At 31.3% G+C, this 16,814-nt stretch overlaps 2 protein-coding genes across 2 annotated transcripts in view; both read left to right on the forward strand.

The window, feature by feature from the left end:
* LOC143048243 (superoxide dismutase [Mn], mitochondrial-like) overlaps positions 1-16,814 on the forward strand; it is a 368,265-nt gene that overhangs the window by 252,117 nt on the left and 99,334 nt on the right. The gene's annotated exons all lie outside the window — the stretch shown is intronic.
* LOC143048237 (uncharacterized) lies at positions 8,878-11,757 on the forward strand. The gene is made up of 3 exons (XM_076221794.1): positions 8,878-9,191; positions 10,224-10,328; positions 11,598-11,757. The coding sequence occupies exons 1-3, from the start codon at positions 9,084-9,086 to the stop codon at positions 11,709-11,711; spliced, it is 327 nt and encodes a 108-aa protein (XP_076077909.1). The 5' UTR covers positions 8,878-9,083; the 3' UTR covers positions 11,712-11,757.

Below are 16,814 nucleotides of genomic sequence, written 5' to 3' on the forward strand. Positions count from 1 at the left end.
AAGTTTTTAAACTTCAGAATTCTACAAATAATAAGTTCGTTTCCAAGAAAAAAATATATGTTGCTATGTCGATAAAATTAAACAGAGTCCCAAGCAATATTTCATTTATCTTGTTAAAATAATATTCAAAACTAATTACTACAATAAGAGCTATGCGGTAGACATTTGCACTTCTCAGAGAAACACACACGAGAAAATTTGATAGTTTCACAAATTTCTATGATTCAGATAAGTAAAAAATATGCATGAGTAGCATACTTAATTTAAAACAATCTACACGTTAACATGGTTAAGTTCACTGCATCTGAACTACAGTGAATTTTAAACCAAGTTATATCAATTTATCGTATAAACGTTATTAGAAAAGTAGTGATTTAGCCGAGTTTTGAAAGCTTTTATAACACTTAACTACCAGAAATAAGAGTGTCCGTTACCATGGCAACGATTTGTATTTTCGCACTCAAATCTTATTATTAGCAGTATTCAATCACTGCTCCTACCAGTTAGTATATAGAAAAACATTAAACTCTTCTATACAGTGCACTTAATTAATAATCATAAGTAACCCATTATACATGCTCAAACCCTTCATTTTGGATGCAAGGATGAATCAGACCTCAACACTCGACGAGCAGTAAACTAGAGAGAGACTAAGAGACTAGGCAAATTACTCTAAGGTCAACTTTGTCTCAGGGAGTCGGATCCTTATTTTGCGTACATTTTACGTTGATAAATTGAAAAAATATATATTATTTTTTTTTTTAAATTTAAGTCACTAAGGAAAATCTTGCAATTTTTCTGTTATTTATAATCGGAAAATAAAAATAAAGTTGGTTATTTTTTTATAAAGCATTTCAGTAAAAACAAACTCATTACTGCGTTTGTAATACATTCGAAGACTACCAGTCATTCAGCATTAGTTTATACCAAGTTCTTTTAATTCAAAATAACACTATTAATTGTGTACATCCGAAATAAAATCAACAAACTTACGATGCGATTTTCTGGATTTATCTTTATATGGGTCTGAGGCGCGCTGTTTCTGGAGGAACGTCGTCGTTATCATTGTATAATTTTGTGATAAGGTCAGTTTAAGGGCAACTATAAGTAGTTACACAATGGTATTTTGTAAATAGTATTATTATTTGCACTTCGTTATTTATCCCGTCTACCTCAGTCATGATTATTGACTTTGAACTTTTTACTTAGTTCACTTGCTGGGATAAATGTGAAACCACTATTGATAGGTCAATATCAATTGGTATTCAGTTGTATAAGCATCGGTTCATTTTATTTTCATTTAGGATAAGTAAATTTTGTTTAGTATGCAGAACCAGGCAGGCTAACCAGGAGCGTCTGCTGTACACAATTTGAATGATGAGTTAAATTAATTATGAAAGGTTATTGCACAGTGGGTAGTACATTTGGTATACATATTCTATATGAGTTGATGAAGAGAAAAATAAGTAACTTTATTGTGCACTAGTTGACTTTGCAGAAGCAGTTTAATTTGTTTGCCGATTTGGTCTCTTGTCAATTGTTTTAAACTGTTTATCGTCGGAATATCAAATCGCGTATTCATTTAAGATCCGATTTTTTGCCTTGTTCCAGAGAAACCTTTCCCCTTTGTGTTTTTTTTTTTTTATAACTATCTGGACATTTTTTTTAACTTCAAGAGGCATTTTGATGTCAAAAACAGGGAGTAAATTATTTGTAAATAAAAACATCAACATAATGGACATGATTAAAACTAAAGTGAAAGCACATATAGGTCGATATAAATGTGTAAGAGTAGCTTTTGGTTACAACTAGCTGTCAGCTACTTCGAGCATTCCCAGATAATGTACTTAGTGTCCTTTTTGTTTTTATGGATAAAGTCTGAATAAATTCCCTGCAATGTCCGGTCTGTTTTTGTTTGATGTTTTTCTTTCTATGTATTGGTCTGAGTATCATCACTGTCTCCATTTAGGTGAGGCTTGAGTGCTCACGAGCATGTTTCACTCCACCATTTCTGTATGTGCCTATCCCAAGTCAGGAGCCCGTAGATCAATGTCTGTCATATTTGTTGTTTTTTTATAAATTAGCCAGCAATTTTTGTCAATTGAATTGCTTTATATTTTTCATGTCAGGGACTTTTATAGCTGACTATACAGCTTTTTCGCCTCATTGTTGAAGGCTGTACAATTGCCTAGAATTGCTAACATCCTTTTTATTTGAACTTTGGTGGATAGATTACTTATTGGCAATCATACCTCATCGCCTTATTTTTATATTACTAAGGCAATATAATGTTTATCTGAATCGGAAATCAGCAACAATCCTCATTCTAGACAAATCACATGGATATTAGTACTTTTTTACTTGTACTATAAAAGCAACTGTTCTATTTTGTAGAGGACATAGGTAGTATGAAAATATCTTTTACTGCATAGTTTTAAGTTTATGTGTAATTTCACAGTTCCATTTATCTCTTTTTAGATATAGAATCAAAAATATTATTTCATTGATAGAATTATGTTGGGGTGCACTTTTTTTGCAGTTAATGATAAATACATTTTTTTAATCATTTATACCAAAAATAATTTTATGGAAAGATTAAGATAGGATAATATTTCAGCTTTAAAATGAATTAAGAATATCCTTAGGTAAAATTTTAAAAATCTAGATTTTAGAATAAATAAAATAATAGAAGAGGTACAAAAAGAGCGAAAAATAATGATAGGCTATATAGCTGCTTTAAGTGATATTTATTATTTTTTTAAATGGCGGGAAAGGCTTAATCGGACTTAAACCTTATATTCGCTTTGTTTATAATTTAGGTATCACGACCTTTTATGACATATTGAAGTCTTTTTTGAAAAGAAACATGAGTTTCGGGTTATTTTTTTTACCCTGTTAAGTAGTAAAAAACAATACTCCAAACATTTGACAAAAATTCCTTAACCTCATTTAAGTACAACCTTAAAGATTTCAAACAAAACAATAAGAAGTTTTGGGGAAACTAATTTTTAAAAACTGAAAAGGCGGACTGTATTGTTACCTTAAAAAGATCAACAACAAAGTGTACATTACTGAGTGAATAAATTTAAATGTTTATATATGCTTTCGAACATTATTTGTGGAATTGTATTGCAATATGTAATCTCCACACTTTTGTAATAAATGTATAAGTCAAACTGTGCGCCTCTTCTTGCCGATCTCTTCTTATTTTCATATGAATCGGAGTTCCTCCAGACACTTGTCAAAACCAAGAGGATCAAAGAAGCCAGATTATTTAATTTCACTTTCAGATATATTGATGTTGTTCTTTCCTTAAACAATCCGAACTTTTCTGTTTGGGTTCCATTAATATATCCCCCAGGACTAGAGATTAAAGAAACAACAGACACGGTTTCCTCCGCTTCATTCTTAGACTTATATCTCGAATTTGACTTACACAGTCATCTCAGTACCAGAATATATGACAAACGAGACGATTTTAATTTTGAAATTATAAATTTCCCCCACCTTAGTAGCAATATACCAACTTCAGCTGCATATGGGATATATATTTCCCAACTTATTCGATATTCAAGAGCTTGCAGCTCATACTCAGACTTTGTAAAACGTCATCAGTGTCTGAGTAGAAAGTTGGTGAACCAGGGGTATGTCAAAGAACGTCTCGTTCTTTTTCTAAAAAAGTTCATCGGAAGGTACCAAGACCTTGTTGATAAATATTCCGTGTCAACTTCACAGATAATACACGATGGTCTTGATGTGTAGGTTCTGCGTACTGATGTTGTTTATCATCTTAACAACGTGTTTTATAGTTCTTTGGTTTGTCTTTGTTCTATTATTAATATTACTTTTGCTGTTGAATGGTTTTATGTGATATTCGTTTGACGTGGCTCGGTGCTTAAACATCTCGCAATGTGTTTGTATTGTCTTACGTTTTTTGGTGGTGTGTTTTGTATATGCGACTTTTTGTATTTCTTTGGTTCTTATAACGTGAATCTGTACTTTAAAAGATCCCGTCAGTATGATATTGTTCTATTTTATGTCATTATGATATATTTCTATTATGAATTACAATATTCGTTGAACCACAAACGTCAAAATCATTCAATCGCGTAGTGGAATTAACTATTTGTCGGTTCTGATAAATTCTATATATAACTTTTGGACTAGTTTAAATCTTGGTCTATTTCTGAAATTTATTCTTACATACTTTTGATTTTTTAACCCTGTATGCTAACATTGCCTAGGTAAATTTTAAAATTGTTTGCATGCACATTGAAAGACAAATCTATGTGACGTATACAATTTTCTGACGTCAGACACACAAATCAATGAATGTGTTTGTAGATAGATGTTTATGTGTTCTGTTAAATTGTTCCTTTTAAAATTGTTATACGATGATAACTTATGTACCCATATTCTGACTATTTTATTTATTGTGTCTTTTTAGTTAACGCATCAATGTAAATATAACGGAATTTGATGAGACTGTCGTCAAAGTGAGAGGTTAGCGCTATAAAACCAGGTTTAATCCACCATTTTCTACATTTGGAAATCCCTGTACCAAGTCAGGAATATGACAGTTCTTGTCCATTCCTTTTTTGATGCGTTTTGTTATTTGATTTTGCCATGTGATTATGGACTTTCGAATTGATTTTCCTCTAAGTTCAGTATTTTTGTGATTTTACTTTTTCCCTACATTTTACATATTGTTCATTTAACTACCACGAAATATGTTCCGCTGCCTAGAAACTTTGAGTGTTTAACAGTATCAACTGCAAAGTTAATTTTCATACACTGCTTATCATTCATTACACTTATTTTGATTTTTTTTACAAAGTGTCAAGTTTCGCCACTGGGTCGATGCCACTGCTGATGGATGTTCCTTCCCCGATGGTTTCAGTAGTCCGATAGTCAGCACTTCGGTGTTGACATGAATATCAATTGTATGGTCATTTTTGTAAATGTCCTGTTTACAAAAGTATGATTTTTTCGAAAAACTAAGGATTTTCAAATCCCAAGCATAGATTACTTTAGTCGTATTTGGCACAGTTTTTGGAATTGTGGGTCCTCAATACTCTTCAACTTGGTACTTTTTTGGCTTTATACCTATTTTGATCTGAGCGACACTGATAAATCTTATGTAGACGAAACGCGCGTCTGGCGTAATATATTCAAAAATAGTACCTATGAAAACTATCTAACAACCTACTTTAGATTGATCTGGTTTGATGACCCAATTTGAAGTCAACCTGATAAGTAGCATAAAAATCTTGGTGACGCCAACAAGTCCATTTAAGAAATTTCAAAGTTTCGACAAATAAAAAGTAGGTATTTGCTGGATCCGAAATTTGTTCACACGTTCTACCTCGTAACTATCAAGCTGCAGGGAAAGTGAGTTCAGTCGGTTTAGAATTTTGGAAAAAAGAGTGTACCGGAAACTTTGTTGGGTGAATAGAGGGGTGGGCGGACAGAATGACGGAAGACAAAGTGTATTAAAATGTAGTACCAACTTTCAGAGTGGTTTAGGAGGTTAGAAAGAATAAAGAACTTGATATTGCAAATATATTGTTCTGATCACATACAATTAAGATCGCATAGATATTTGAAAGTAACAAAAAAGCACAAACAGAGAATAAAAAACTTTTCTGTATATTTGATTACGACCTAGATGACTAAAACATGCTTATATTCATAACCTTCAATACTATTTATGAGAACAAATGCCACAAGGGCAAATGAAATATAGTTTTTAATTCAAAAGTTACCGCAGGCATTTAGCGCAGGCATATAAACAGATAATAATGAATTATCATTATTATTATCAAATATAGTATTTTTCAAGGTTATCAAAAGAGTATTGAAAAATAAAACAGCAACAATTGCCCAATTACTTTGTTACTCGTGTATAGCTATCAATATGATGTAAATTGCATAGTTAGTTGTATATTTTTATGATTTTTTTTGTACTCTAAGATTGTTTGTACATAATGATAAGCTTATCAATATCTGTTTTATTTAAAGTGTTCAAATATGATAGGTAATAAACCTTAATTCATTAAAGTATTGTCCTTAAATTCAATTATCACGATGTGCTGTACCATATTTTTTTGTTTCAGTTATTTGTAAGTGTAAGAAGACACTTATCTTATTAGTTGTTACTGTATCATGAATTTTGACGTTACGATTCTTTTTTAATTTTGATCCAAGAAGGACATAATAACAGTCACATGTTTCTGTCCCAAGTTATGAGCCTGTAATTCAGCGGTTGTCGTTGGTTTATGTGTTAGATCTTTGTTTTTCGTTCATTTTGTACATAAATTAGGCCGTTAGTTTTCTCGTTTGAATTGTTTTACATTGTCATTTCGGGCCATTTTACAGCTGACTATGCGGTATGAATTTGATCATTGTTAAAGGCCGTACGGTGACCTATAGTTGTTAATTTGTGTGTCCTTTTGGTCTTTTGTGGGGAGTTGTCTCATTGGCAATCATACCACATCTTCTTTTTTACATTACGAATATGCCGAAAAAAACAATTATGTAGCAGTGGAAATTTGCATTTATAATATTTACAAAAGAGGGTTTAGGGGTCAGGAGTTCAGTGATTTTAGTGGTATGTCAGCTAGTTATCATATAATTGAGAATGAAAACGGGGAATTTGTCAAAAAGACAACAGAGCCAAAGGTCACCAATAGGTCTTCAACACAACGTGAAAATCCCACACTCTAATGCGGGCGTCAGCTAGCCTCTGAACAGTGCGTACTAGTTCAGCGAAAACGGACGTCATACTAAACTCTGAAACAGATAAATGAACCAAAATAATTTTAAAAAGAAACATTCAATAAAACAAAGGCCCGAGGTTTCTGATTTGCGACAACCTTAAACATATTTTTTTTGGTGAGATATCAACCTTCTACATTTAATATATATATATATATATGAGTATAAACACACACACAACAATAAACAAAGTAAAAATCAGTTTTCAGGAAGTCCGAGGCCGATGATAAAAAAGGTAACAAAATTAACTAAGCGTAATCAATACATACTTACAAAAGAATACTAGCAGATATTGGCACGCCAGCTATAGACCTCAATCAATCTTATTTAAAGGTTATGTCCTCATCTTATGAAAATGAAGCACAATTCATTTCGTGAGAAGTTAAGGATCATAACATCATTTATTAATTATACAAGAAGAGCATTATACGTATCATGCCAACAACTGATTTTAGAATAATGTGTTTAATTGTGCAAAGTCCCTATGAGTGAATCAATACTTATTCCAAACAATCCAATCTTTAATGACCTGACAACAGTATCATAAATTAACCTTCTGAATAAGTCTGTTTAAAGTCATAAGAAACCTCAAATTAAAAAAAATATGCATATGTTTTTTTATAACTAAATGGATAGTTTTCATTATACAACTTATGTACATATACTTTTTTCTGAGGAAAATTATTTAATTTGTCAAAATTTAGAAGAAGTTTGCTTATTTCTAATTACTTCCTTCCAGGAAGCAATTCGACGACATATTTTCCGTATGCATGGTGACCTTAGCGTAACCCTCCTCGTAAAAATCCGGTTGTCGCAATACGCATGGATCTGTCATTAAAATAAACAATTCTCTGATTGTACATGTTAAACACGTGCTCAATACCCATGTTTTTTTGTTATTTGTTTACTATAAGGTGATAATCGGTAAACTTCGGCTTCAAACACGGCATTTAATGAGCAGCCATATTTTTTAAATCATAACAGACAGAGAGAAAAAAAATTGACGAGTCTACGTTATATTTGCGTAAAAAATGAGAACATCGCGCACAGAGGACTAAGTTTATGATATATACATGCATTGGTAAAAGAATTGGATAAATATTTTTTTTCACCACTCACTCGTTTCATATGACTTTAAAGGTTTCAAATTGGTTAGCTTCTGATGTGAATGACAACCTTTGCCAATGCTTACATTATAAAAAAAAAGATGAAGTACTGTGTTTTTTTCATGATAAATTTTCTACCTCAGGTATAGATAACCTTAGCTGGATTTGGTAAAACTTTTAGGAATTTTGGTCCTCAATGCTCTTCAACTTCGTACTTTATTTGGCCTTTTTAACTTTTTTGGATTCGAGCGTCACTGATGAGTCTTTTGTAGACGAAACGCGCGTCTGGCGTATATACAAAATTTAGTCCTGGTATCTATGATGAGTTTATTGATACAATCTAGCTAATCCGAAAACGGTGCTTAAGTAATCCATATGTGCAAGTAATGCGTATGAGGCCAATTCATTGACCAAAATACAATAAAGGTTAGGGTGAAAATTAGCAACTGTTTAACGCTATTAATATGAGGCCCCGTTATTGGTTGCTGTTCGGTTTGAGCCAAGGCTCCGTGAAAATGCCGTATTTCTAATTGTTTACTTTTTACACATTGGAACTTGGATGAAGAGTTGTCTCCATTTCCCTTCAATTCGTTAAAACGGATTAAAGAAAAAGTACTTGCAATTGTTGGCATCATTTAGAAATTTTGTATTTCAACGTTGGACTCATCTTATTAGTACACATGAAAATTTGAAAATACGCTAGTTGTTATGTGCTCACATTTTTACAACCAAAATTTATCGATTGCTCTCATTTGTAATAAATCGATAAAAAGTTACTCCTATCGTTAGTTTTTAAATATTGAATAAGATGGTATCATAGCAATACTGAAGAAAATCGTTTTGATTTGGCTTGTCTAGAGAACGATTCTAGACCGTAAACAAGCGCTTCATTTGTAGATTTTTTATATCTAATGACCTCTGTTTGAATATATGTATTTTTATATGAGTTAAATACATTACAAATTGTTATTCCTTTTTTTTTCAAATTAATGAATGTATAGACTAAATTAAATTTCAACTTCAAAGCGAAATCCAACAGCTTGATTTTTTAATTAAATAACATTTCATTACCAAACCTCGATTTTTTTAGATTAATTACATCTTTCTCACCTCAAGCCCTCAATATTAACAAATGTTACAAATGTTAAACGTTATATAAACGTCGAACTCCACCAACAGGACACCAATTAAACACTGAAGATGAAGATCGCAATTGTATTCTGTCTTTTTGCTGCTTTTGTGTCTGTTCACTCAAAATTTTCCTCAGAAAGGAATGCAGATTCTAAAGTCACAGGAATGGCCGTTCAAGTAAGTAGAATATATTTTATACCTGTGTCATTTCGATGTGTGACGGTAAAACATTTATCATTCAAATGTTTTATTTGTTTGCAATAGGTTTTCATAGTATAATAATTAATGTCATCATTTTATTCTCTTTTTCTGTAAAAAGAGTATAGTCTTGATTTATATGTAACCATTCTACCTTAATAGTTTTGCTTTATAACTTTGATGAGTAACTAGTTGTACTCAGGTGATGCATTTTAACATTCATTTTAGTATTCAAAGATGCCGACAAACCTACCACCTATTTGTTTCCATTTCTCAGTCTTGATTTTGTTTATTAAAAACTTTTTTATTATCTAGGGTAAAGTTTAACGAGTATTAGTACTAGTAAAACAGAAACGGTATATAAACCATAACTATAAAAATTACTCCAACCTTACTTAGCACAAATTAATCACATTAAGTTTGAACATCCATTATTAAATCTTGTAAAATCCATGTTATCTGTTCATAGTTTTACCAAGAAATAAGGGGCCAATGTCAAATGTATGGAAAATCTAAAGGGAATCCTTTTCCGCCAAATTTACAATAACTTATACCTCAAAACTATGACACGAATCCTACATTGTTTCTGCATATCTTAGTTCCTTTGTTTATTAACTGAAAATTACCGTCAATTTATTACAGTCTTTTTAAAAGAGTTTTGTTTTTATAACTGAGAAACGGACATCCTTTAGACATTTTAGGTCTTTCTGGTTAGTCCTTTTTATTTTCTTAAACGTTTCTTTTTTAGTGTACATTTGTCCCCCAGGGACTTTATAAAAGTAATGCCAGAAAAACAGTGCTGTGTACAATATAATATTATCCTAACATTTTAGTAGCACTGATATATGCACAAGGATAAGTTAACATACCAATATGTGCTCACGGAAACATCGTACCATTATTTTTACTTATAAGGTAAGTGAAGTATGAAGGTTTATTTAAACAAAAAAGGTAATTAATGAATAATAATGAATGTTAAATGCTACAAGGGATTGATATTATCTATTTCAGTTTGAAAGTGAAGTAGAGGAATCTATGAAAACTGACTACAAAGGTTTCATAATTATTTCCTACAGAGAAGAGGTTTCTAGAAAAGGAACAACATATTTGTTAAAGGTAAGCAGCGCTGAACTTTTTGTTCTTTACTTGCAATGAAAATACAAATACAAGTATATTTTTCAGAACCATATGATACCCATAATATGAATCACGATAAGTTACAGAAATTAATACAAACCAACATCTTTGTTTAAGGTAAGCAGCGCTGAACTTTCTGTTCTCTTGTAATAAAATGCAAATATAAGTATCTCAATTCCGAACCATATGACACCAATTAAATGAATCACGATAAGTCAAAGATATTAATACAAACCTACAGAGAACAGGTTTCTAGAAAAGGGCACACCATATTTGTTTAAAGTAAGCAGCGCTGAACTTTTTGTTCTCTTTTAATAGAATACAAACACAAGTATCTTTATTCTGAACCACACCAATTATATGAATCACAATAATTAGTTATCAAAGGTACCAGAATTATAATTTAATACACCAGACGCGCGTTTCGTCTACATAAGACTCGTCAATGACGAACAGATCAAATTAGTTATAAAGTCAAACAAGTACAAAGTTGAAGAGCATTGAAGACCCAAAATTCCAAAACATTGTGCCAAACACGGCTATTCCTGGGATAAGAAAATCTTAGTTGTTCGAAATATTCAAATGTTTGCAACAGGAAATTTATAAAAATTACCATATAATGACACTAAAACACACCATTGCTCGGTTTTTATTTTAGAATGCAGTTTTAAATGTAGTTTCAATCATATTAACAGAAATCAATGTATTTTTTATATATACTGTGTTTTGTTTTCGATAATTAATAATATATAGTAGTTTGGGAATATAATTCTTCAAAATCATTAGTATAAATCCTGGAGGTTTAGATTGAACAACTTAGAGAAGCTTTGGAAAATTTTGTTAAAGACAATTTTTCTTGATATATGATATAAAGAGGACATGTTAACATCAAACTGGTTTCATTTTCTACCATACTTAGTTTGAAATATTTAAACATTTTTTTTATCAATTAAGGAGTTTCTCCTGCTTTCAATATTTACAAGTTTTTCGTTCTTATTTCCTTTGTTTTGAATCTTAAACTGTCATTACTTATTTTAAATTCTACTTTTTAAAGGTTGTTCATAGTTAAAATGTTTTTGAATTAACGAATTATGATTTATAAAGTATAAGATAAATTTGTTCAGTATATTTTTCTTACAATGTGCATTACTATCTGCATTTCAACTTTCTTAGAACTAAGTTTATACATTCCCTCTGAACATTTATTTGGAAACATATTACAACACTTTCTACATAACTATTTTTCAGGTAAAGACAAATACAGTATACTTGCATGTAAAAGCCTTTGTAAGCAAGAGTGGTTCTGTTTCAAAAGTGAAAGCAGTTATCAAGAAGAAGAATGATCCTTTAGAAGATTTCTAATAAATGCAAACGTCCAAATGCATATTCTGCAAAAGACGTTTAGTAATCAATCGTCTGCCTTCATCTTTTGAACAAAATTAAGAGTTAGACTAATGCAAATTATAATGCATTTGGGTGTGTGTTACCGTAATTGAGAGTACGCGTTCATGCTTTGAACAAGTGTTAAAATCTACTGTAGAAATCTGACTTTTGCAAAATATTTAAATGCAAAATGTATTGGTCAACAGAAAACGTTTGGGGTCGTCAATTTTCTGCCTTGGATTTTTCAAAATTTCTTTCTTTGTTTAATGACATATCATGACAACATCGGCATTAAAACTGACGAAAGTTAAATTATATATCTTTCCGTCAAATCAAACGCATTATTACGTTTAAATTTGTAAGAAATTGAGGCTTCAATAAGTGAGCATATCCATTTCCGTATGACATGATTTTTCATTGTATATCTTTTTTGTTTCGAACGGGAAATGCTGTACCAGTGAAAGTAGACTGCATAAGTCGTTTTTTGATATTTGATTTGCTTGTGTCTAAAAATAAGGTAATGTGGTATAATTTCTAATGAGCCAACTATCCGCCACAGTTGAAATGGAGTGGATGTAGCTTGAAAGACCCCGACATGAAAAATATGAAAAAATTAAATCGAGAAATCTAACGGCTTCTTTTATAACAAAACAATTAACAAAAAAACAACTATGATAGAATGGACCAATGACAACCACTGAAATACATGTGTCTGGTCCCGGACAATGGTTTTACAGCACACCATAACAACAAAGTATCAAATTCAGTTGAAAAGGGCTGCTTCAGATCTATACAAATCACAAAACATGTTACTGTCAGCTGGTTAAAAGCCAATAAAAACTCAAATAAAAATAATATATCTAAGACTTTCTTTTGACATAAATATGTGATTATAAAACTTACCGTCTTGTTTTGTCAAGACATTTGGTTTTATGAATATATAGCATGTATTACATTTGGTTTGTTTAATAAACTTTTGCTATGATATACTGAAAACGAAAACATTAATTGTCTTTTTTGTTTGGAACTGTAACTAAAGTGTTAGAAGTAAGTTTTAAAAAGGCGGAATACACAAAAGAACGAAACTGAACAGTCGCAAGAGACCCGGCATAATCAAGACAAAAACGAAAAGCAACACTCTATAAAAATGCACATAATAAACCACATTTGGCATCCATTTTGTTTTTCTTGTTAAACATAAATTCAATAATTTATTCATTACAGTGACAGCTGTTTATCACACCAAGTTTAATCCACATTTCTGCATAAGGACATTTCTGTATCGAATAGAAATAGAATACGACAGTTGTGTTCCATTCGTTAGAGCAATTGATTTTGCTATTTAATTAAGGACCTTTTCGTTATGATTTATCCTTAAAGATCTTTTTTTTCGTTCTTTTACATCTTTATATATATATATATACAACTCGTCTAAACATCAAACCAACAATGTTAGATCTGTAAATTTGCTTTCGCAAATGTTTTGTTCTTCCCTCGCCGGGATTCGAACCCATGATACTGAGATATCGTGACAACAAATCGCCTGCACTGTAGCCGTTCCGCTAGACCACACGACCACCTGGGCTTCATACAAATGAAGCTTTCGGTGGCCGGATGTTACCTTTCCACGTCAGTTTTAATCTAGCGTCGTACTACAGTACATGCTATATAAGGCATGAAGATGTTATATATTTATATGTGTTCACATTTATAAGGAAAATACATCTTTTTACGTACGTCTGAACTTGGCCGGTTTAAAGGCATCGATTTATCGTTAACAGTTCAAATGTTTCAACTTACTGTTAGTAGATGAAGAAGAATAAGTATTGAAAAATTCAACAATTTATTGTCGGATACCAGTTCACAATAAACATAGCAATAACAAATGTGATTCAGTTAAGTCACGCCATCACCACAACATCTACAATTAATGCTGGTCGTTTACTAGTAAACCGTCCAGTTTCTTTCTATTTCATTGGTGGTTTTGGTAGCAGTTCCACGCTAGGTTTTATCTTATGAATGTTAATGATACGAAAAAAGAAGTTATCTTATTTGCAGAAGTTTTCGGTTATCTGCTTGTACCAGTTTCAAGAAAAAATTCCGGATATGATGTAGATAATCTTGTTTTTTAAATATCCTTATATTCGTAGATGTGTGTGTGTGATAGTACTTTTAGAAATCGAAGGTGCATTAAAAGTCCCGCATTTTGTTAATTTCTGTTCACTATTTGTTGCTTTTGATATTAGGATTATCCGCACAGTCGGGTTTTTTTTATATTTGGAATAACAAATGTTTTAACAAAACAACCAAAAAGATTTAAGTAATGTATATTATTCAATATCGATAAGGGAACCAAATACAGGGGAAATTGTCCAACTTCCTAAATATGTATTCAAAGAACATGAAACACTGATTACACAACAATACCCGTTGCAAAAACAATGATCATATGGTCGATATGGCATTGTTGGACTTACAATGACATTGACACTTTGGTAATAGGTAAATTTCAGACATACCAGTTTTGTTCATCCCGAAGCACTTTTCCAACAAAGAGTATCCTCTATTCCTAGATCTTTCTAATGGAAAATGATTGATTGAACACTGTTTAATATTTTTGAAATTTTGCTTTGTATTTCCAATTCTAAAAGAACAAGACTAGAATATCTGAATTGAAGAAAAAGACTGGAAAATATAGAAATTATCAATATTTAGTGTCAAAGGTTGAATATGGACTGTGAAATATGACACGAATACACAGTTCATAGAATACCAAATTGACTGCATTAAATAGAACATATGGGTTTTATTTAAAAAGATCTCGTTCGAACGATGCAAACTGATATATAAATACTGAGAAACAAAGAAAAACGTTTACAAATTATTTGATTAATTCACTTCATTGAAAGTAAAAGTCCTGAAAATACTTCTTTAATACTAGGCACAACAATGCTGAGTACACATTACATTGCGGTTATGGTGATCCCATATTTTGAAATTTGTATCTATTTTGTCTGTATATTTTGTTCACACGTTAATGTCAATAAAATTTGATTTTATGCGACTGTCATACATGTGAGAGGTTTAGCTAGCTATAAAACCCGGTTTAATCCACTATTTTCTATATAGGATATGCCTATACCAAGTCAGAAACATAACAGTTGTTTTTCTTTTGTTTAAAGTGTTTGAGCATTTGGTTATGCCATTTGATAGGGACTTTCCATTTTTAGTTTTCCTTGGAATTCTGTATTTTTGTTATTTAAAATTTCTTTGTGGATACAGGTTTTAGTGAAATATGATTAGTTTTAGAAGTGTGTTTTCATCGGCTTTTTGGAAGGGTTTTTTTTTTTTCATGTGAGAGAACTTTAAACCGACATTAATTATGTTGTGCCCTGTGTAGAAAACTTTTTTTTCATTTTTAAAAATTACCTTCTCGATCCGAAAAGTGACATCTTCTTTTGAGTAAACCGACATAAGAGAGTACAAAGGATGTGAAAATATTGTAACTTTTGGTTATGATTAAGCTTTTCAAAAATTAGTTTATTGTATAATAAATTCAGGGGAAACCTTCTCTCCTTATTTCTTGGTGAACGAGTTTGACATCTATACTATTAAACGAGAAGACCTCATTTTGTGTGTCGCTTCTCTTCTTTCCACAATAAATTAATCAACACGCCTCTGTGTCCTATAGGTACAGTGCATAGTCGCATTTGTCATCCATTTATATGACTATTCAGATTGAGTTATTTTGGGAGAAAAACGAGAAAAAAGGCATCCGGATATTGTCCCGTCATTGGCCAAAATTTTAAGTCAGATTAGACTTCCGGTTTGCGTTTTTCTGTATACTTTGAACGAATAAAGTGTATTTTCAGAATTCTATCTGCTATTCTTTTCAAGTTTACTATCCACGGCGGTCACAGAGTTTATTAAGGGTCTGTATACTATATCTATGACCACCATGGATCGATTAGAAAACTTAGAATTGAAAGTAAATACACTTTATTTATATAGTAATGAACTCGGTTATGAATGTTCATAATATACAGATAAGCGCTAAAATTATTCATGTGAACTTTTGATACCTTTTCTGAAATTCTCCAGTCATTAAATCTTTTACAAAATTCATTGATTACAAAAGAAAAGAAGATGTGGTATGATTGTCATGTTGACAACTCTCCACAAGTGACCAAAATGACACAGAAACTAACAACTATAGGTCACCGTACGGCCTTAAAACCCACACCGCATACTCAGCTTTAAAAGGCCCCGAAATAACAATGTAAAACAATTCAAACGAGAAAACTAGCGGCCTTATTTATGTTCAAAAAATGAACGAAAAACTAGTATGTAACACATAAACAAACGACAACGACTGAATTACAGGCTCCTTACTTAAATGTTCATAACATACTAAATGTATATTCATATTGAAATTGATAGAAAACCAAAAATTGGGAATTTTGGAAATAAAGTGTAACACATAAACAAACGACAACCACTGAATTACAGGCTCCTTACTTAAATGTTCATAACATACTAAATGTATGTTCATATTGAAATTGATAGAAAACCAAAAATTGGGAATTTTGGAAATAAAGGAGGAGGGATAAAATAAAAACATTTTCCTGTCCCCAATTACCTATGACTTATGATACTTTTACTGAAATTCTCCAGTCATTCAATATTTAACAAAATTCTTCCAACAACACTTTACATACTTTAAACAACGCTCTGAATGCCCGCGATTTCACGGGTGTGTTCTAGTTTTAACTAAAAATAAGGGATCCCCAAAAATCAAACATTATGAGCAATAAACCCAAATAGACACCAAATCACTTGAAGGAACATGTGTCGACTATGGAGGTCACCTTAAATTAAATAATGTCTCTTTTTTCTGAGTTTTCATAAGTATAATAATACAAGTCTAAACATACTCAACAATCCAATAGCGAATTGAATGGAATCAAATGAATACATTATATTTATTTATTCGTATGAAATATATATATATAACGGATTCTTAATTAAGAAAAATATATCTTTATTCAAATGAATAGTAAATATGTAAAAGAGTTGTGGCAT

The sequence above is a fragment of the Mytilus galloprovincialis genome, chromosome 10, assembly GCF_965363235.1.
Source record: "Mytilus galloprovincialis chromosome 10, xbMytGall1.hap1.1, whole genome shotgun sequence".
In the NCBI taxonomy this organism is placed as follows: domain Eukaryota; kingdom Metazoa; phylum Mollusca; class Bivalvia; order Mytilida; family Mytilidae; genus Mytilus; species Mytilus galloprovincialis.